General features: G+C 45.5%; 1 protein-coding gene across 3 annotated transcripts in view; it reads right to left on the bottom strand.

The window, feature by feature from the left end:
• Nucleotides 1–801: 801 nt before the first annotated feature.
• LOC123992525 (Golgi integral membrane protein 4-like) overlaps nucleotides 802–20484 on the bottom strand; it is a 34588-nt gene continuing 14905 nt past the window's right edge. The window contains exons 2-16 of one of the 3 annotated variants that reach the window (XM_046293727.1): nucleotides 17532–17606; nucleotides 17361–17410; nucleotides 14386–14439; nucleotides 14084–14234; nucleotides 13846–13928; nucleotides 11709–11792; nucleotides 9750–9968; nucleotides 9300–9620; nucleotides 8281–8615; nucleotides 8061–8137; nucleotides 7818–7882; nucleotides 4611–4769; nucleotides 4371–4433; nucleotides 4172–4247; nucleotides 802–1482 (exon numbers count right to left, since the gene is read on the bottom strand). In XM_046293727.1, coding sequence (XP_046149683.1) covers nucleotides 1340–1482; nucleotides 4172–4247; nucleotides 4371–4433; nucleotides 4611–4769; nucleotides 7818–7882; nucleotides 8061–8137; nucleotides 8281–8615; nucleotides 9300–9620; nucleotides 9750–9968; nucleotides 11709–11792; nucleotides 13846–13928; nucleotides 14084–14234; nucleotides 14386–14439; nucleotides 17361–17410; nucleotides 17532–17606 — 1955 coding nt within the window. In that variant the 3' untranslated portion in view covers nucleotides 802–1339. The remainder of the gene's footprint in view (nucleotides 1483–4171; nucleotides 4248–4370; nucleotides 4434–4610; nucleotides 4770–7817; nucleotides 7883–8060; nucleotides 8138–8280; nucleotides 8616–9299; nucleotides 9621–9749; nucleotides 9969–11708; nucleotides 11793–13845; nucleotides 13929–14083; nucleotides 14235–14385; nucleotides 14440–17360; nucleotides 17411–17531; nucleotides 17607–20484) is intronic. The other 2 variants (XM_046293728.1, XM_046293729.1) reach the window with 2 other exon arrangements.

Here is a 20484-nt window from a genome sequence, read left to right as displayed (position 1 = left end):
AGCAGGGCCGGTGTTAGCAGTACTCCCAGCAGGGCCGGTGTTAGCAGTACTCCCAGCAGGGCCGGTGTTAGCAGTACTCCCAGCAGGGCTGGTGTTAGCAGTACTCCCAGCAGGGCTGGTGTTAGCAGTACTCCCAGCAGGGCTGGTGTTAGCAGTACTCCCAGCAGGGCTGGTACGCGTTTATATGGACTTTGTTTAACCATTTTCGAGCAAACAGAATGAGCAGTAGCTTCGTTTGGCTACATCGGACCGTTAGTTGAATTCCCGCGAGAGAGTAACGGTTAATGTGATTGGATGTTAATTATTTGACTAGGTTACCTCTATTTGACATGGTGTTGAAAATTCTCTCTGCACTAGATGGTAAAAAAAAGAATTAGGGCAGGAAACAGAGGCTACTCAGGTGAGAAAACCTCACCCAAATGTACAATCCCATTGGAAAATATAAAATGGATCGTTTGAAAATGTGAAAAAATAAATCAAATGTATTTGGCGTACCCCCCGACGGCGTTGAACGTAACCCAGTGGGAGAATACCTGGTCTAGGAGACGCTTTGATGCATGTTCAACCACATTATCTTTTTCTTGTTACCAAATAAACATTGAAGCAGGTAGATGTATTTCTATACATTGTACAATTAGTGCTAACGGATAGGGGTGAAAGGTCAAGTGGATATTTGTGATTTAGATCCATGTCAACAGTCCGGGGTTCAAACTAAGCTGATCAGAGAAACTATGAAAGGACTTTGTGATTTACTGGCAATGCTTAGCCAGTAACGTAGACAAGCAAACAGAAGAATTAAAATGTTTTTGTTGTTTTTTTACTATTATTGGCATCAATGATACTGTAGGTTTCTCCTGCAGTAATGACAATTACTTTCCTAGAGCTTTGAGAACATTGGGAACTCCACCCATAACGATCATCATATCTATAATAAATAAACAGAAGATTGGAAAGCAGGTCCTACTAAACACATTGAGAGGAATTTGCTGTAAAAAAAAAACACAAAAAAACAAACAAACAGTAAATACAACTCTGTTAAAAACAAAATGTAAAAGCCTGACACTCAAATAGACAAACCTTCAATCTGGGCACAAACAAATAGCATACAGTAACATGACCTTCTCATGTCTGTCTGATGTCACTGGATGGACAGACAGACTGACAGACAGACTTACAGATTGTATTCCCAGTTCCAGTACAATAATTATGTTCAGAAGTTCATCAGTTCCAGTCCAACACAGAATGGAATGCCAAGTGGGTGACTTAGAGAGAGACCATAGAGAGATCTGATTGGCTCCCAGTGATGGGGAAAGGCACTCTCATTGGTCAATGTCTCTATTCATCTCACATCTCCCTTCGATTGGGCCGCTTGTCCTGTCCAACCCCCACCTCTTCCTCGTAGTTCTCTTCCTCGTTGATCTCTTCTTCCTTTCTGTGTTCTCCCTGTATTCCTGCTGGGACCTCCTGGTCTTTCACTTCCTCCTGTAGCAGAACAAACACATTCACCAGGTGGGTAAGACCATAGACAGGATGTGGAGTGGAGCAATGTTCTAGACTAGAGCAGCCTGATACATATACATAACTCTAGGACCTGCCACTGACCTAACACTCTGGAGCAGCCTGATACATAACTCTAGGACCTGCCACTGACCTAACACTCTAGAGCAGCCTGATACATAACTCTAGGACCTGCCACTGACCTAACACTCTAGAGCAGCCTGATACATAACTCTAGGACCTGCCACTGACCTAACACTCTAGAGCAGCCTGATACATAACTCTAGGACCTGCCACTGACCTAACACTCTAGAGCAGCCTGATACATAACTCTAGGACCTGTCACTGACCTAACACTCTAGAGCAGCCTGATACATAACTCTAGGACCTGCCACTGACCTAACACTCTAGAGCAGCCTGATACATAACTCTAGGACCTGCCACTGACCTAACACTCTAGAGCAGCCTGATACATAACTCTAGGACCTGCCACTGACCTAACACTCTAGAGCAGCCTGATACATAACTCTAGGACCTGCCACTGACCTAGAGCAACACTCTGACCATAACACTCTGGAGCAGCCTGATACATAACCTAGGACCTGCCACTGACCTAACACTCTAGAGCAGCCTGATACATAACTCTAGGACCTGTCACTGACCTAACACTCTAGAGCAGCCTGATACATAACTCTAGGACACTGACCTAACACTCTGAGCCTGAACACTCTAGGAGCCAGACCTAACACTCAGCCTGATACATAACTCTAGGACCTGCCACTGACCTAACACTCTAGAGCAGCCTGATACATAACTCTAGGACCTGCCACTGACCTAACAGTCTAGAGCAGCCTGGTACATAACTCTAGGACCTGCCACTGACCTAACAGTCTAGAGCAGCCTGTACATAACTGGGATACTGACCTAACACTCTAGAAGACCTGCCACTGACCTAACACTCTAGAGCAGCCTGATACATAACTCTAGGACCTGCCACTGACCTAACACTCTAGAGCAGCCTGATACATATACATAACTCTAGGACCTGCCACTGACCTAACACTCTAGAGCAGCCTGACCTAACACTCTAGAGCAGCCTATACATAACTCTAGGACCTGCCACTGACCTAACACTCTAGAGCAGCCTGATACATAACTCTAGGACCTGCCACTGACCTAACACTCTAGAGCAGCCTGATACATAACTCTAGGACCTGCCACTGACCTAACACTCTAGAGCAGCCTGATACATATACATAACTCTAGGACCTGCCACTGACCTAACACTCTAGAGCAGCCTGATACATAACTCTAGGACCTGTCACTGACCTAACACTCTAGAGCAGCCTGATACATATACATAACTCTAGGACCTGCCACTGACCTAACACTCTAGAGCAGCCTGATACATAACTCTAGGACCTGTCACTGACCTAACACTCTAGAGCAGCCTGATACATAACTCTAGGACCTGCCACTGACCTAACACTCTAGAGCAGCCTGATACATAACTCTAGGACCTGTCACTGACCTAACACTCTAGAGCAGCCTGATACATATACATAACTCTAGGACCTGCCACTGACCTAACACTCTAGAGCAGCCTGATACATAACTCTAGGACCTGTCACTGACCTAACACTCTAGAGCAGCCTGATACATAACTCTAGGACCTGTCACTGACCTAACACTCTAGAGCAGCCTGATACATAACTCTAGGACCTGCCACTGACCTAACACTCTGGAGCAGCCTGATACATAACTCTAGGACCTGCCACTGACCTAACACTCTAGAGCAGCCTGATACATATACATAACTCTAGGACCTGCCACTGACCTAACACTCTGGAGCAGCCTGATACATAACTCTAGGACCTGCCACTGACCTAACACTCTAGAGCAGCCTGATACATATACATAACTCTAGGACCTGCCACTGACCTAACACTCTAGAGCAGCCTGATACATAACTCTAGGACCTGCCACTGACCTAACACTCTAGAGCAGCCTGATACATAACTCTAGGACCTGTCACTGACCTAACACTCTAGAGCAGCCTGATACATAACTCTAGGACCTGCCACTGACCTAACACTCTAGAGCAGCAAGGTGAGAACCAGGAAAACAGGCGGATCATTCTAGAACATTGTGGTGGAACGGTGACAGACTGACCATGTTGGAGCAGTGTCACATCATTCACTAGTGTTTAGATGGGTGAATGGAGTACATGGGGGGTAACTAGACATGGGGCTATGCTGCACACAGTGAAACCAACACACTGGGACTATGCTGAGAGAGTCTGAAGGTTTATCTATAGGTCCCTGCTCTGGGACTATTCTGAGAGAGTGAAGGTTTATCTATAGGTCCCTGCTCTGGGACTATGCTCAGAGAGTGAAGGTTTATCTATAGGTCCCTGCTCTGGGACTATGCTGAGAGAGTGAAGGTTTATCTATAGGTCCCTGCTCTGGGACTATGCTGAGAGAGTGAAGGTTTATCTATAGGTCCCTGCTCTGGGACTATGCTGAGAGAGTGAAGGTTTATCTATAGGTCCCTGCTCTGGGACTATGCTGAGAGAGTGAAGGTTTATCTATAGGTCCCTGCTCTGCGACAAACCCACGGCTGTTTTCTCACTCAAGGTTCCACGTACAATATTCCATAGTGTTCCTAGACTCACGTGTTCTCCTTTCTCCTCGTTGTATGGCTCCTCCTCCTCCTCCCTCTTCTGTCCCCCCGGCCAAATCCTCCTGCACCTAACAGGGTTAACCACCATCAGACCATGTCTCTTCTTCCTCCCCCTGTTTGAACCTCTGTGTGTGTGTGTGTGTGTGTGTGTGTGTGTGTGTGTGTGTGTGTGTGTGTGTGTGTGTGTGTACCTCGTCCTCCTCCGGATACTGGTCATCCAGGTTGTCTTCCTGCTGGTCGGGGTTTACCGCCATCTGCAAACACAGAAACCATGACAACTGTTACCATGGCAGTCACCGAAACAACTTTTACCTGTTGCTTGTATCAGAGCCTAACTTTGTCATCCTGGTATATCTCTGACTACTTCTGTTGTCTCCTTACTTCCTTTCCCTCTCTTCTCTCCTCCCTCCCTCCCTCCCTCCTCTTCTCACCACCAGTTCCTCATCTATGGCTGGGTGATTGGGGTTGAGATGTATGTCTGCCTCCTCTTCCTCCCTGTGCTGAAGATGCTGCTCCTCTGCCACATCAAACTCATCCTCCCCCTGGTTATTAGGGTCATCCTCTGGGTCCACCTCCCTCTCTACTGCCCCCTGAAGGACAGGAGGGATGGAGAGCGACAGATTGTCAGTGTCTGTGAAACTGTGCATATCACAGTTCAGATTGGGGTGGGTTTCTCTGCTCTACTATCTATGAAAGCACACACACATGGAAAGAACACTAGACCAATACCCAAGAGGCTGTGGCTAGGGGTTGGGGTTTTGAGGCTGATGTTTGTGTCAGGCAGGGAAGGGAGAGTAGGGGTTGAGGCGGATGTTTGTGTAGAGGGGTTGAGGCTGATGTTTGTGTCAGGCAGGGAAGGAAAGTAGGGGTTGAGGCTGATGTGTAGGGGTTGAGGCTGATGTGTCAGGCAGGGAAGGGAGTATGGGTTGGGGCTGATGTGTCAGGCAGGGAAGGAGAGAGTAGGGGTTTGGCTGATGTTTGTGTCAGGCAGGGAAGGAGAGAGTAGGGGTTGAGGCTGATGTTTGTGTCAGGCAGGGAAGGAAGGGGTTGAGGCTGATGTGTAGGGGTTGAGGCTGATGTTTGTGTCAGGCAGGGAAGGAGAGGGGTTGAGCTGGGGTTGAGGCTGATGTTTGTGTCAGGCAGGGAAGGAGAGAGTAGGGGTTGAGGCTGATGTTTGTGTCAGGCAGGGAAGGAGAGTAGTAGGCTGATGTTGAGGCTGATGTTTGTGTCAGGCAGGGAAGGAGAGAGTAGGGGTGATGTTTGTGTCAGGCAGGGAAGGAGAGAGTAGGGGTTGAGGCTGATGTTTGTGTCAGGCAGGGAAGGAGAGAGTAGGGGTTGAGGCTGATGTTTGTGTCAGGCAGGGAAGGAGAGGCTGAGTAGGGGTTGAGGCTGATGTTTGTGTCAGGCAGGGAAGGAGAGAGTAGGGGTTGAGGCTGATGTTTGTGTCAGGCAGGGGGAGGCTGAAGGAGGGAAGAGTAGGGGTTGAGGCTGATGTTTGTGTCAGGCAGGCTGGGAAGGAAGAGAGTAGGGGTTGAGGCTGATGTTTGTGTCAGGCAGGGAAGGAGAGAGTAGGGGTTGAGGCTGATGTTTGTGTCAGGCAGGGAAGGAGTAGGGGTTGAGGCTGATGTTTGTGTCAGGCAGGGAAGGAGAGAGTAGGGGGGATGTTTGTGTCAGGCTGATGTTGAGGCTGTGTCAGGCAGGGAAGGAGAGAGTAGGGGTTGAGGCTGATGTTTGTGTCAGGCAGGGAAGGAGTAGGGGTTGAGGCTGATGTTTGTGTCAGGTTGAGGTTGAGGCTGATTTGTGTCAGGCAGGGAAGGAGAGAGTAGGGGTTGAGGCTGATGTTTGTGTCAGGCAGGGAAGGAGAGAGTAGGGGTTGTGTCAGGCAGGGAAGGGAGAGAGTAGGGGTTGAGGCTGATGTTTGTGTCAGGCAGGAGGGAGGAGAGAGTAGGGGTTGAGGCTGATGTTTGTGTCAGGCAGGGAAGGAGAGAGTAGGGGTTGAGGCTGATGTTTGTGTCAGGCAGGGAAGGAGAGAGTAGGGGTTGAGGCTGATGTTTGTGTCAGGCAGGGAAGGAGAGAGTAGGGGTTGAGGCTGATGTTTGAGGCTGTCAGGCAGGGGGGAAGGAGGGAGAGTAGGGGTTGAGGCTGATGTTTGTTGAGAGGCTGATGTTTGTGTCAGGCAGGGAAGGAGAGAGTAGGGGTTGGGGTTGAGGCTGATGTTTGTGTCAGGCAGGGAAGGAGGGAAGGAGAGTAGGGGTTGAGGCTGATGTTTGTGTCAGGCTGATGTTTGTGTCAGGGAAGGAGAGAGTAGGGGTTGAGGCTGATGTTTTTGTGTTCAGGCAGGGAAGGAGAGAGTAGGGGTTGAGGCTGATGTTTGTGTCAGGCAGGGAAGGAGAGAGTAGGGGTTGAGGCTGATGTTTGTGTCAGGCAGGGAAGGAGAGAGTAGGGGTTGAGGCTGATGTTTGTGTGTAGGGGTTGAGGCTGATGTTTGTGTCAGGCAGGGAAGGAGAGAGTAGCTGATGAGGTTGAGGCTGATGTTTGTGTCAGGCAGGGAAGAGAGAGTAGGGGTTGAGGCTGATGTTTGTGTCAGGCAGGGAAGGAGAGAGTAGGGGTTGAGGCTGATGTTTGTGTCAGGCAGGGAAGGAGAGAGTAGGGGTTGAGGCTGATGTTTGTGTCAGGCAGGGGTTGAGGCTGAAGGAGAGAGTAGGGGTTGAGGCTGATGTTTGTGTCAGGCAGGGAAGGAGAGAGTAGGGGTTGAGGCTGATGTTTGTGTCAGGCAGGGAAGGAGAGAGTAGGGGTTGAGGCTGATGTTTGTGTCAGGCAGGGAAGGAGAGAGTAGGGGTTGAGGCTGATGTGTCAGGCAGGGAAAGAGAGAGTAGGGGTTGAGGCTGATGGTCAGGCAGGGAAGGAGAGAGTAGGGGTTGAGGCTGATGTTTGTGTCAGGCAGGGAAGGAGAGAGTTAGGCTGGGTTCAGGCAGGGAAGGAGAGAGTAGGGGTTGAGGCTGATGTTTGTGTCAGGCAGGGAAGGAGAGAGTAGGGGTTGAGGCTGATGTTTGTGTCAGGCTGATGTTTGTGTCAGGAGGCTGATGTGAGGGAAGAGAGTAGGGGTTGAGGCTGATGTTTGTGTCAGGCAGGGAAGGAGAGAGTAGGGGTTGAGGCTGATGTGTCAGTCAGGCAGGGAAGGGAAGAGAGTAGGGGTTGAGGCTGATGTGTCAGGCAGGGAAAGGGAGAGAGTAGGGGTTGAGGCTGATGTGTCAGGCAGGGAAGGAGGGAGAGTAGGGGTTGAGGCTGATGTGTCAGGCAGGCAGGGAAGGGAAGGAGGCTGAGTCCTCCAGTGCCAACAGATCCTCCATAATTCACTCCATCACTAACTACAGCTTTAGGACTCCTTAGAAAGACATGTACCGAGTCATGAGTCAACTAATGTCAATTCAATCATTTAACTTTAAAGGCGTAGAACATGTTTGAACATGATAATATCAAGTTTAAATAAGATTCATAAATATAATAAAAACATGTCAAATAATAAATAACAGAGTTAAAACGACAGTTCAAACTGGGGTCAGATTCACCTCAGACCATGTGACAGTCATTGAAATCAGTGGTTGATAGAGACTGGTACATTTCAATATCTGTCTGACCTGTCGCTGTGGTACTCGGTGGTCCTCTTCCTCTTGGTTCTCCTTCTCCAAGTGGGTGTCCCTCTCTGTACACACAGTAAACCAACAGTGAGTCAGGGTAAGTATGTCAATACAATCACAATTACTCAGTCAAAAATGCAGAGAGGAAAACAAAAAAAAGAAATGTCTAAATGTCAATAGCAGTCCCTCTTTAAAAATGGTTCCAGAATCCAGACAGAACATTTTGTGACTTGATTATCTCACCTTCGTCATCATCAATATGAGGTTCTTCATCACCCTGGACGATGTCATTGTTTGTGTTCTCATAGTCACTTTTCTTCCTGAACAATATAACATATTGTAACATTATTCCATATGGGGTCAAATTCTTTTCAGTAAGTAAATTATTAATTGTATTCAATTTAACTAAATACCTCTTTGTGATCTCTACATAACCTTTGACCCCTGCCCCTTGCCCTCTGACCTGAGTTGCTCCTCCTTCAGTAGCTGTTCCCGACGGACCTCCTCTTGATGCTGGTGCTGTTCCTCTCTCTCGTGCTGAGCTCGCAGACGCATCTCTCTCTCCCTCTGCACGTTCATTTTCTGGGCCTGCTGGGCCTCCTGGCGCAGCTGGAGCTCCCTCGTCCTCTGGGCCTGCAGGGCCTCCTGGCGCAGCTGGAGCTCCCTCGTCCTCTGGGCCCGCTCAGCCTCCAGGCGCTGCTGCACCTGCTGCTGCTCGTAGGCAGACTTCACACGCTCCACCTGGGCCTCCTGCTGGAGGTGGGTCTCAGGGACGAGATGGATGTCACTTTGTGGATCCTGGGGAAACCAGACAGGCAATGAGACAACATGCTGTTCTAAAGATATTGTATTAAGGAGTACATTGGTGTGAAGTACTTAAGTAAACATACTTTAAAGTACAACTTAAGTCGTTTTTTGGGGTATCTGCACATTACAATTAATATTTGACAACTTTTACTTCACTGCATTCCAAAAGAAAATGATGTACTTTTTCCTCCATACATTTTTCCTGACACCCAAAAGTACTCGTTACATTTTGAATGCTTAGCAGGACAGAACATGGTCCACTTCACACACTTCCCTGGTCATCCCTACTGCCTCTGATCTGGTGGACTCACTAAGCACAAATGCTGCATTTGTAAATGATGTCTGAGTGTTGGAGTGTGCCCCTAGCTATCCGTACATTAAAAAAAAAAAAAAAAAAAAAAAAAATTGTGTTTACTGGTTTGCTTAATGTAAGTCATTAGAAATTATTCACAATTTTGCTTTTTACTTTTGATACTTAATTACATTTACTTTTGATATTTAAGTATATTCAAAACCAAACACTTTTACTCAAGTTGTATTTTACTGGGTGACTTTCACTTGAGTCATTTTCTATGAAGGTATCTTAATGGAGGTACTTTTCCCACCACTGAGCAGTACTAGCGTGGTTCTAAAGACCTTGTATTAAGCAGTTCTAAGTGTCTAACTAGTTCTTACCTGTTGTGGTTGGCGTCTCTGACGGTTCAGAGCGTTGTTGTCTGGCTGGTCGTGTTCTGCCTCCAACCCCTCGTCCTCCTGTGGTTGTTCAGATTCCTCCTCCAGCTTCTGAGGCTGCCCTGCCTGCTCCATCTCTTCTTCTGCCAGCTCTCTCCTCCTCTCCGCCTCCCCCTCCGCCAGCTCTCTCCTCTTCTCTGCCTCCCCCAGCTCTCTACTCCTCTCTGCCTCCCCCTCAGTCTCTCCATATCCCTCTTTCTCCTTCTCTGCATGGTGGGACCCAGCAGGCTGAGACTGGAACTCTGGCTCCTCCTGCAGATGCAACTGGTTAGTAGAATAACAGAGTGGGTTAGAGAGGATGAGTGTGTGTCTGTGTGTGTCTGTGTGTGTGACAATGTGTCACAAAATAACATGACAGATTGAAGGTTGTGGCAAAAGACCGGCCTCCTCTACCCTGGACTGTGTGTCCCCATGGTCTTCCTCGTGGGTGTGTGCTTCTATGTGGGGCTCAGCCAATAAGGCAGCTGGATGTGGTAAGGGTGGGCCCTGTTCATGGGCCTTGGCCAATAGAGCAGCAGGCTGGGCCTGTTGGTGGGCGGGGTTTTGACCATGTCGAAGGCTGGGCATTCTGATCAGGGTCTCTTTGAGATGCTTAAATTCATCTACCTGGACCTGAGGAAAGACCATCAGAAAACCTTAAGTCAAATATTAAATAACCATAAGGAAACAGTGAGGTCAGGACATGCAAACAACATTAAGTCAGATTTATTGAAGGGCACTTGCATGAGCAAAGGTTAGCTGAAGGTTAGAAGAGCGTTAGGAGGCGGCCTCCTCAGAACCAGGAAGACAGCATCAAGGAAGCCAGAAGATCAGGGGTCAAAGGTTGAGAAATGAGAGGTCCTCTTGCAAGGGAGACAGGCAGCAGACATGCAGAGGGACAGCCCACCTACAGAAGGCAAGACATCTGAGTGAAGGACCATTAGCCAGGCCACCCCCCCCCCCCTTTCCTGATTTAAACGGTACAGTCCTTTCTGCCCCTTGTCCAGCAAATGGACTGGACCAGTTAAATAACCCATTTATCAAACATTGCTTTTCTGACAGAAAGCTGTAGAATTATTCAATTCTTTCCCTCTCACTCTCTTTCTCTCGTTCCAAATCGACCCATTATATTTTTACCCGCGTGACTAGCTTAGAAGAAGGCTTTTGATGTGCCACTCAGGCTCAGACCAACACACCCAATGCCCGTCCTCCCGCTGCCCAGGCCCACACAGGCCCACACAGGCCCACACTGGCCCACACAGGCCCACACTGGCCCACACTGGCCCACACAGGCCCACACAGGCCCACACAGGCCCACACAGGCCCACACAGGCCCACACAGGCCCACACAGGCCCACACAGGCCCACACAGGCCCACACAGGCCCACCAAGAGTCACGCCTTCCTGTCTTTCACCAGGATTGTCCCCAGATATCATGTTAGAAACCAACCAGGATAGTCCCTAGATATCATGTTAGAAACAAGGATAGTCCCCAGATATCATGTTAGAAACCAACCAGGATCATCCCTAGATATCATGTTAGAAACCAGGATAGTCCCTAGATATCATGTTAGAAACCAACCCCTAGATATCATGTTAGAAACCAGGATCATCCCCAGATATCATGTTAGAAACCAACCAGGATCATCCCTAGATATCATGTTAGAAACCAGGATAGTCCCTAGATATCATGTTAGAAACCAGGATAGTCCCCAGATATCATGTTAGAAACCAGGATCATCCCCAGATATCATGTTAGAAACCAACCAGGATCATCCCTAGATATCATGTTAGAAACCAGGATAGTTCCTAGATATCATGTTAGAAACCAACCAGGATCATCCCTAGATATCATGTTAGAAACCAGGATAGTTCCTAGATATCATGTTAGAAACCAGGATAGTTCCTAGATATCATGTTAGAAACCAGGATAGTCCCCAGATATCATGTTAGAAACCAGGATAGTTCCTAGATATCATGTTAGAAACCAGGATAGTCCCCAGATATCATGTTAGAAACCAGGATAGTTCCTAGATATCATGTTAGAAACCAGGATAGTTCCTAGATATCATGTTAGAAACCAGGATAGTTCCTAGATATCATGTTAGAAACCAGGATAGTTCCTAGATATCATGTTAGAAACCAACCAGGATCATCCCCAGATATCATGTTAGAAACCAACCAGGATAGTCCCTAGATATCATGTTAGAAACCAGGATTGTCCCTAGATATCATGTTAGAACCCAACCAGGATAGTCCCTAGATATCATCTTAGAAACCAGGATTGTCCCTAGATATCATGCTAGAAACCAGGATAGTCCCTTGATATGTTAGAAAGAACCATCATATCCCCCCACAGTAGTGTCCACCTACCTGAGCTGCAGCCAGCGCACTCTTGTGGTCCTCCAGCGTCAGTGCAAGCTGATCATGGGCAGCCTTCAAGTCCTTATGTACTATCTGTAATAATAATAATAATAAAATATAATACATAACATGGTCATGCATCCTCCTAGCTATCCAATAGCCTTAAGAAAACTTCTTCCATATTTTATATCTATGTTTTTTTTACATAAACAATTTGAGGTTGACCAAGCTCTGTGGTTACCAGTAGGGCTGAATGACAAGTTCTTTTTGAGGTCGGTTTGGTTTAGGTTCGATTAAAAAATAATCTGAGTTTGTGATAAAAAATTTAAAAAAACATTAAATGCATTTTTAAATGAATTAAATAACAATAATTTGACATTCAATTACCAAAACATTAAAAATATTCCATTGTCTCTGTCAGGTCCACATTTGGTAGACATTGTCATGACTGTCCAGTGAGAATCCAAATTGGTCAGATCAGGTTTGTAATGAATAACTTCAACCAGAGCCCCAGAACTAAGGGGGATAAACAACTCACTGCCTGTTGTAAATCATGGACAGAACAATCAGCTCTCCTTCTCCAATGTTCACCAGAGGAATGTATTGTCTTCACGCTGAAACTCAAACACATTCTAAAGCGAATACTGGAACAATATTTGTAAAATAGAAGGTGGGGAATGGTCAGAGCCAATCTATAGGACACTAATGTCATTTTGTGATGTCATTAAAAATGTTCTACAGGAAATACTGTAACTTGGAAAGTAAACCCACTACATGTATGAAGTGTCCACCCTATGTGTTGTGCATGTAATATGAAAAATGAGTGTTTTTGTTAAGAGAGGGATGTGATTTTAGGAGCCATAAGAGAGAATTGTTTTAACATAAACTTTGCACAGTGACAAGTCATTTCCGAGTGAGGTCAGAGAACGTCTCACCTGACAGAACCGCCCTTTCGAACAAACCATATAAAATGACGGGTTAAGAATCAACATATCATACCAGAGAGACGTAGAGCTGCAGCTACATGTTTAAAGTGGTTTGAACTGTGAATCTCAACACGAGGTAGAGACGATAAACTCACCTCGCGGACAATCACTGGTACGGTTGATTAGCGGTCCTAAGTATCTAGATAAGCGAATTTAAGTAGGACCATTCTACTACACTGCTCAAACCATCGTACTACGCTACTCTCATCGCCCCACTGGGAACCATCGACACGGCTGGCTAGCCTCTCTTCAAAGGAGCATCTTTAGGAGCAAACGGAAGGAAAATAAACTCTGTAGTTCTGTTCAGGACGACGCGACAAGTCACCGGATACCGGACGACTACAGAGGGCAACAGTAGACGACTTGTTGGAACCATTTTTGGAGAATCTGAGCCTTACAAGCATGCGGCGAAAAGGCCCAAACCCTTTTCCAAGGCGGCCCCTGTCGACAGAGAGAAATCAATACATTTATGATTTCTTACTCCAAGCAGGAGGCAGTCTGTGTGCAAAGTACAGGAGTACTATAAGTGAGAGTAGTTTCTAAATGTACCAACGTTAAGTGCCTTTGTCCCTCTCCATGTCTTTTGTAACAAGCAGCTATATTGTCGTCAGTCCACACATAAGGACCTGTTTTAACATGTTAAGTGTGTTTTTCCTGTGTTACCATTTAATTAGCTAGTAAATAAATAATTTAACCAATTTGTGTAGTACTGATTTATAACGTTTTTGCAGATGCAAAGAAGTTACAACGGTTCAGAATGATGATCTGATCCGAGATAATAATTAAGAAGGACTGTTATTAGATGTGATAGGTGCATATCTTTGAGAGTTAAATTTGGGAGATCGTAACTCTAATGAACCGCTCTAGTGGGGCCGCAAATCCTAGTAAGTTAATTGTTACATGATTCATTGAAATCGGCTAACAATTAAACATATTTAGATAATTAGATAAATAAGTCCTCAGATTAATGTCAAGTCACGATTCTCTTGTGAATGATTTGATTTCTCTCCAGAGAAACGGCACATTTGACCCCAAGAAATTATAAATGTAATTCAAGTATTTGAACCGACGTCGGTCAATTTCTTGTTTAGTAACCCCCCCACCCCCCCCAAAAATATGAAATATGGGTTAATCGCTCAGCACCAATTCCCAGTACTCACCCGTGCATCCTGCAATTGGACATGGATGTCCTGGTGAGCTTTTCTCAGCTGCCTATTCTCCTCTCGCAGATTATACACATTCTCTACAGTAATAACACAAACACAGACACCATGTACCATACTTATTACAAATCTTATTATACCATTGAATCGTGCATCAACTCCAAAACCACTCAAAGTCAGGAGAGGGAGACAAAGGCAAGCTAGTATTTACTCATGTCCTTGTGTGTGTCTGTACCTTTGAGTTTGGAGGCTTCCATCTCTTTGGTCTGCTGTAGTTTGTCGAAGCGGTCCTTGTGTTCGTCCAAGGCCTTGCCGTGGTCCTCTCCCTGAATCTGATGCTGCTCCTGCAGCTCATAGTGCTGCTTCTTTAGGTCCTCATGCTGCTTCTAAAACAACAAGGACAGAGGATGGGCCAGTGTGTGTGTGTGTGTGTGTGTGTGTGTGTGTGTGTGTGTGTGTGTGTGTGTGTGTGTGTGTGTGTGTGTGTGTGTGTGTGTGTGTGTGTGTGTGTGTGTGTGTGTGTGTGTGTCTACTGACCTTCAGCATCTGGTGCTGCCCATGTAATGAGTTCAATCTGCTGCTGGAGTCCTGCTGTTTAACAAATGACAAACATTTACAATCCCTGTCTCCACTCCTCCTTTAATATCAACAACATTTACAATCCCTGTCTCCACTCCTCCTTTAATATCAACATTTACAATCCCGTCTCTCCTCCTTTAATATCAACAACATTTACAATCCCTGTCTCCACTCCTCCTTTAATATCAACAACATTTACAATCCCTGTCTCCACTCCTCCTTTAATATCAACAACATTTACAATCCCTGTCTCCACTCCTCCTTTAATATCAACATTTACAATCCCTGTCTCCACTCCTCTAATATCAACATTTACAATCCCCGTCTCCACTCCTCTAATATCAACAGCATTTACAATCCCTGTCTCCACTCCTTTAATATCAACATTTACAATCCCCGTCTCCACTCCTTTAATATCAACATTTACAATCCCCGTCCCCACTCCTTTAATATCAACATTTACAATCCCTGTCTCCACTCCTCTAATATCAACAACATTCACAATCCCCATCTCCACTCCTTTAATATATTTACAATCCCCATCTCCACTCCTTTAATATCAACATTTACAATCCCGTCTCCACTCCTCCTTTAATATCAACATTTACAATCCCTGTCTCACTCCTCCTTTAATATCAACAACATTTACAATCCCTGTCTCCACTCCTCCTTTAATATCAACAACATTTACAATCCCCGTCTCCACTCCTCCTTTAATATCAACAACATTTACAATCCCTGTCTCCACTCCTCTAATATCAACATTTACAATCCCCGTCTCCACTCCTCCTTTAATATCAACAACATTTACAATCCCTGTCTCCACTCCTTTAATATCAACATTTACAATCCCCCTCCTCCTCCTTTAATATCAACAACATTTACAATCCCTGTCTCCACTCCTCCTTTAATATCAACAACATTTACAATCCCTGTCTCCACTCCTCCTTTAATATCAACAACATTTACAATCCCTGTCTCCACTCCTTTAATATCAACAACATTTACAATCCGTCTCCACTCCTCCTTTCATATCAACATTTACAATCCCTGTCTCCACTCCTCCTTTAATATCAACAACATTTACAATCCCAGTCTCCACTCCTTTAATATCAACATTTACAATCCCCGTCTCCACTCCTCCTCTAATATCAACATTTACAATCCCTGTCTCCACTCCTCCTTTAATATCAACAACATTTACAATCCCTGTCTCCACTCCTCCTTTCATATCAACATTTACAATCCCTGTCTCCACTCCTCCTTTAATATCAACAACATTTACAATCCCTGTCTCCACTCCTCCTTTCATATCAACATTTACAATCCCCGTCTCCACTCCTCCTCTAATATCAACAACATTTACAATCCCCGTCTCCACTCCTCTAATATCAACAACATTTACAATCCCTGTCTCCACTCCTTTAATATCAACATTTACAATCCCCGTCTCCACTCCTTTAATATCAACATTTACAATCCCTGTCTCCACTCCTTTAATATCAACATTTACAATCCCTGTCTCCACTCCTCTAATATCAACAACATTCACAATCCCCATCTCCACTCCTTTAATATCAACATTTACAATCCCCATCTCCACTCCTTTAATATCAACATTTACAATCCCTGTCTCCACTCCTCCTTTAATATCAACAACATTTACAATCCCCGTCTCCACTCCTTTAATATCAACATTTACAATCCCCATCTCCACTCCTTTAATATCAACAACATTTACAATCCCTGTCTCCACTCCTCTAATATCAACATTTACAATCCCCGTCTCCACTCCTCCTTTAATATCAACATTTACAATCCCTGTCTCCACTCCTCTAATATCAACATTTACAATCCCCGTCTCCACTCCTCCTTTAATATCAACAACATTTACAATCCCCGTCTCCACTCCTCCTTTAATATCAACAACATTTACAATCCCCGTCTCCACTCCTCCTTTAATATCAACAACATTTACAATCCCTGTCTCCACTCCTCCTTTAATATCAACAACATTTACAATCCCTGTCTCCACTCCTTTAATATCAACAACATTTACAATCCCTGTCTCCACTCCTTTAATATCAACAACATTTACAATCCCCGTCTCCACTCCTCCTTTAATATCAACATTTACAATCCCTGTCTCCACTCCTCCTTTAATATCAACAACATTTACAATCCCAGTCTCCACTCCTTTAATATCAACATTTACAATCCCCGTCTCCACTCCTCCTCTAATATCAACATTTACAATCCCTGTCTCCACTCCTCCTTTAATATCAACAACATTTACAATCCCTGTCTCCACTCCTTTAATATCAACATTTACAATCCCTGTCTCCACTCCTCCTTTAATATCAACAACATTTACAATCCCTGTCTCCACTCCTCCTTTAATATCAACATTTACAATCCCCGTCTCCACTCCTCCTCTAATATCAACATTTACAATCCCCGTCTCCACTCCACCTTTAATATCAACAACATTTACAATCCCTGTCTCTTTAATATCAACAACATTTACAATCCCTGTCTCCTCCTTTAATATCAACAACATTTACAATCCCCGTCTCCACTCCTCCTTTAATATCAACATTTACAATCCCTGTCTCCACTCCTCCTTTAATATCAACAACATTTACAATCCCCGTCTCCACTCCTCCTTTAATATCAACATTTACAATCCCTGTCTCCACTCCTCCTTTAATATTATGAATAACATCCCAACCAAATCAGAGGCATTTCAGCCCACAGCAGAACGTGACATCAGTGCCGTTGACCTAATAAAACCATTAGAATACAACTGCTCCTCAGTCTGGAGAGATGTTGGCAGTCAGACAGAATCATTTAACAGTCCCACTAAACATTAATGCTGAATTTAACTGCGTAACTTTCCATCGCGACTACTAGAGTTGGGGACTCAGGCCTACCTTCTCCTTGTTCAGTGACTGTTGGGCTTCAAGTTTATACACCTGATAATCTGTTGGAGACAAAAGGGAAAGACATGATGGAATCAACATGGTTGTAAAGAGTGTAATTGAGAATTAAAGTACTTCATGTAGTAATGTATATACTATTGGCTGCAGTTTTGTCTCCCTCACCCTCTTTGGCCTTCTTGTGCTCTAGACGTTCCTTCTGCAGAGACTTCTCTAGACGCGAGCGATGCTCATACACCACTGAGAAACAGAGAAAACAGAAAGACAGGGGGAAAGAGAGAGAAGGGAGGATAAAGACAGGGGGAAAGAGAGAGAAGGGAGGATAAAGACAGGGGGAAAGAGAGAGAGGGAGGGAAGGGGGGAAAGACAGAGAAGGGGGAGAAGACAGAGAAGGGAGGAGAAGACAGGGGGAAAGACAGAGAAGGGAGGGGGAAAGAACGACAGGGGAAAGACAGAGAAGGGAGGAGAACGACAGGGGGAAAGACAGAGAAGGGAGGAGAACGACAGGGGGAAAGACAGAGAAGGGAGGAGAACGACAGGGGGAAAGACAGAGAAGGGAGGAGAACGACAGGGGGAAAGACAGAGAAGGGAGGAGAAAGACAGGGGGAAAGACAGAGAAGGGAGGAGAACGACAGGGGGAAAGACAGAGAAGGGAGGAGAAAGACAGGGGGAAAGAGAGAGAAGGGAGGAGAAAGACAGAAGGGAGGGAGAAAACGAAACAGGGGGAAAGACAGAAACAGGGAAGGAGAGAAAGACAGGGGGAAAGACAGAAGGAAACAGAGAGAAGGGAGGAGAAAGACAGAAGGAAACAGAGAGGGGGAGAAAGACAGAAGAAACAGAAGGGAGGAGAAAGACAGGGGGAGACAGAGAGAAGGGAGGAGAAAGACAGAAGGAAACAGAGAAGGGAGGAGAAAGACAGAAGGAAACAGAGAGAAGGGAGGAGAAAGACAGAAGGGAGGAGAAAGACAGAAGGAAACAGAGAAGGGAGGAGAAAGACAGAAGGAAACAGAGAGAAGGGAGGAGAAAGACAGAAGGAAACAGAGAAGGGAGGAGAAAGACAGAAGGAAACAGAGAGAAGGGAGGAGAAAGACAGAGAAGGGAGGAGAAAGACAGAAGGAAACAGAGAGAAGGGAGGAGAAAGACAGAAGGAAACAGAGAGAAGGGAGGAGAAAGACAGGGGGAAAGAGAGAAAGGAGGAGAAAGACAGGGGGAAAGAGAGAAAACAGTGTTAATGTGCCAGGATGTTCTCCCAGAGCCATCTGGAGTTGAAGCTAAACAGAAAGACGTCTATGATACAAACATTTAGATTTAAAACACACATAAATGGCTTAGAACAAGCAAACAGATCCTTTGCTGCATCAGAATGAGTGAGCGTCTTCAGTATTGGTTCAGAATGTGTATTCTGGCATTGCCATCGTTGAGGTACTCCACAGTATGTCGTCACAGAGCTCTCACACACACTCAGCAAAAAAAAGAAACTGACCTTTTTCAGGACCCTGTCTTCAAAAGATGATTTGTAAAAATCCAAATAACTTCACAGATCTTCATTGTAAAAGGTTTAAAACTGTTTCCCATGCTTGTTCAATGAACCATAAACAACTGATGAACATGCACATGGAACGGTCGTTAAGACACTTAACAGCTTTCAGACGGTAGGCAATTAGGTCACAGTTATGAAAACTTAGGACACCTAGAGGCCTTTCTACGGACCAAAAGAAAGAAAACACCAAAAGAAAGGGTCCCTGCTCATCTTCGTGAATGTGCCTTAGGCATGCTGCAAGGAGGCATGAGGACTGCAGATGTGGCCAGGGCAATACATTGCAATGTCTGTACTGTGAGACGCCCAACACAGCACTACAGGGAGACAGGACGGACAGCTGATCATCCTTGCAGTGAAAGACCACGTGTAACAACACCTAGACAGAATCAGTACATCCGAACATCACACCTGCGGGACAGGTACAAGCTGGCAACAACAACTGCCCGAGTTACACCAGGAACGCACAATCCCTCCATCAGTGCTCAGACTATCCTCAATAGGCTGAGAGAGGCTGGACTGAGGGCTTGTAGGCCTGTTGTAAGGTAGGTCCTCAGACGTCACCGGCAACAACGTCGCCTATGATCACAAACCCACCATCGCTGTACCAGACAGGACTGGCAAGAAGTGCTCTTCACTGACGTGTCACGGAATTTAATGGTCGGATTCCCCTTTATCGTCAAGGGAATGAGCATTACACCAAGGCCTGTACTCTGGAGTAGAGGTCGACTGATTGATCTGAATGGCCGATCAATTAGCGCAGATTTCAAGTTTTCATAACAATCAGAAATCGGTATTTTTTGGGCGTCTATTTACCGAATAATTATATATTTTTTTTTTACACCTTTATTTAATCTTTATTTAACTTGGCGAGTCAGTAAAGAACACATTCTTATTTTCAATGACGGCCTAGAAACGGTGGGTTAACTGCCTCGTTCAGGAGCAGAACGACCGATTTTCACCATGTCAGCTCGTGGGATCTAATCTTGCAACCTTACAGTTAACTAGTCCAATGCAATAACGACCTGCCTCTCTCTCATTGCACTCCACAAGGAGACTGTTACACCTGTTACGCAAATGCAGTAAGCCAAGGTATGTTGCTAGCTAGCATTAAACTTATCTTATAAAAAACAATCAATCATAATCACTAGTTAACTACACATGGTTGATGATAATACTAGATATTATCTAGCGTGTCCTGCGTTGCATATAATCTGACTGAGCATACAAGCATCTGACTGAGCGGTACTAGTCAGAAGCAGGCGCGTAAACATTCATTCAAACAGTAGTCGTGCATTTTGCCAGCAGCTCTTCGATGACTTCAAGCCTATCAACTCCCGAGATGAGGCTGGTGTAACCGAAGTGAAATGGCTGGCTGGCTAGCTAGCGCGCGCTGCTCGCTCGGAGCCAGTTGTTTCCCTTGCTTTGCATGGGTAACGTTGCTTCGATGTGGTGGCTGTTGTCGTTGTGTTGCTGGTTCGGAGCCCAGGGAGGAGAGGGACGGAAGCTATACTGTTATAGGCCCTTTAGTATTGCCAGTGTAAGAACATCCAATGGTCAACGGTTAATTAAATGCAAATG

This window comes from Oncorhynchus gorbuscha, linkage group LG13, assembly GCF_021184085.1.
Source record: "Oncorhynchus gorbuscha isolate QuinsamMale2020 ecotype Even-year linkage group LG13, OgorEven_v1.0, whole genome shotgun sequence".
Lineage (NCBI taxonomy): Eukaryota > Metazoa > Chordata > Actinopteri > Salmoniformes > Salmonidae > Oncorhynchus > Oncorhynchus gorbuscha.
Note: the sequence above shows the minus strand (reverse complement) of the source record. Positions and strands in the feature narration are given on the sequence as shown.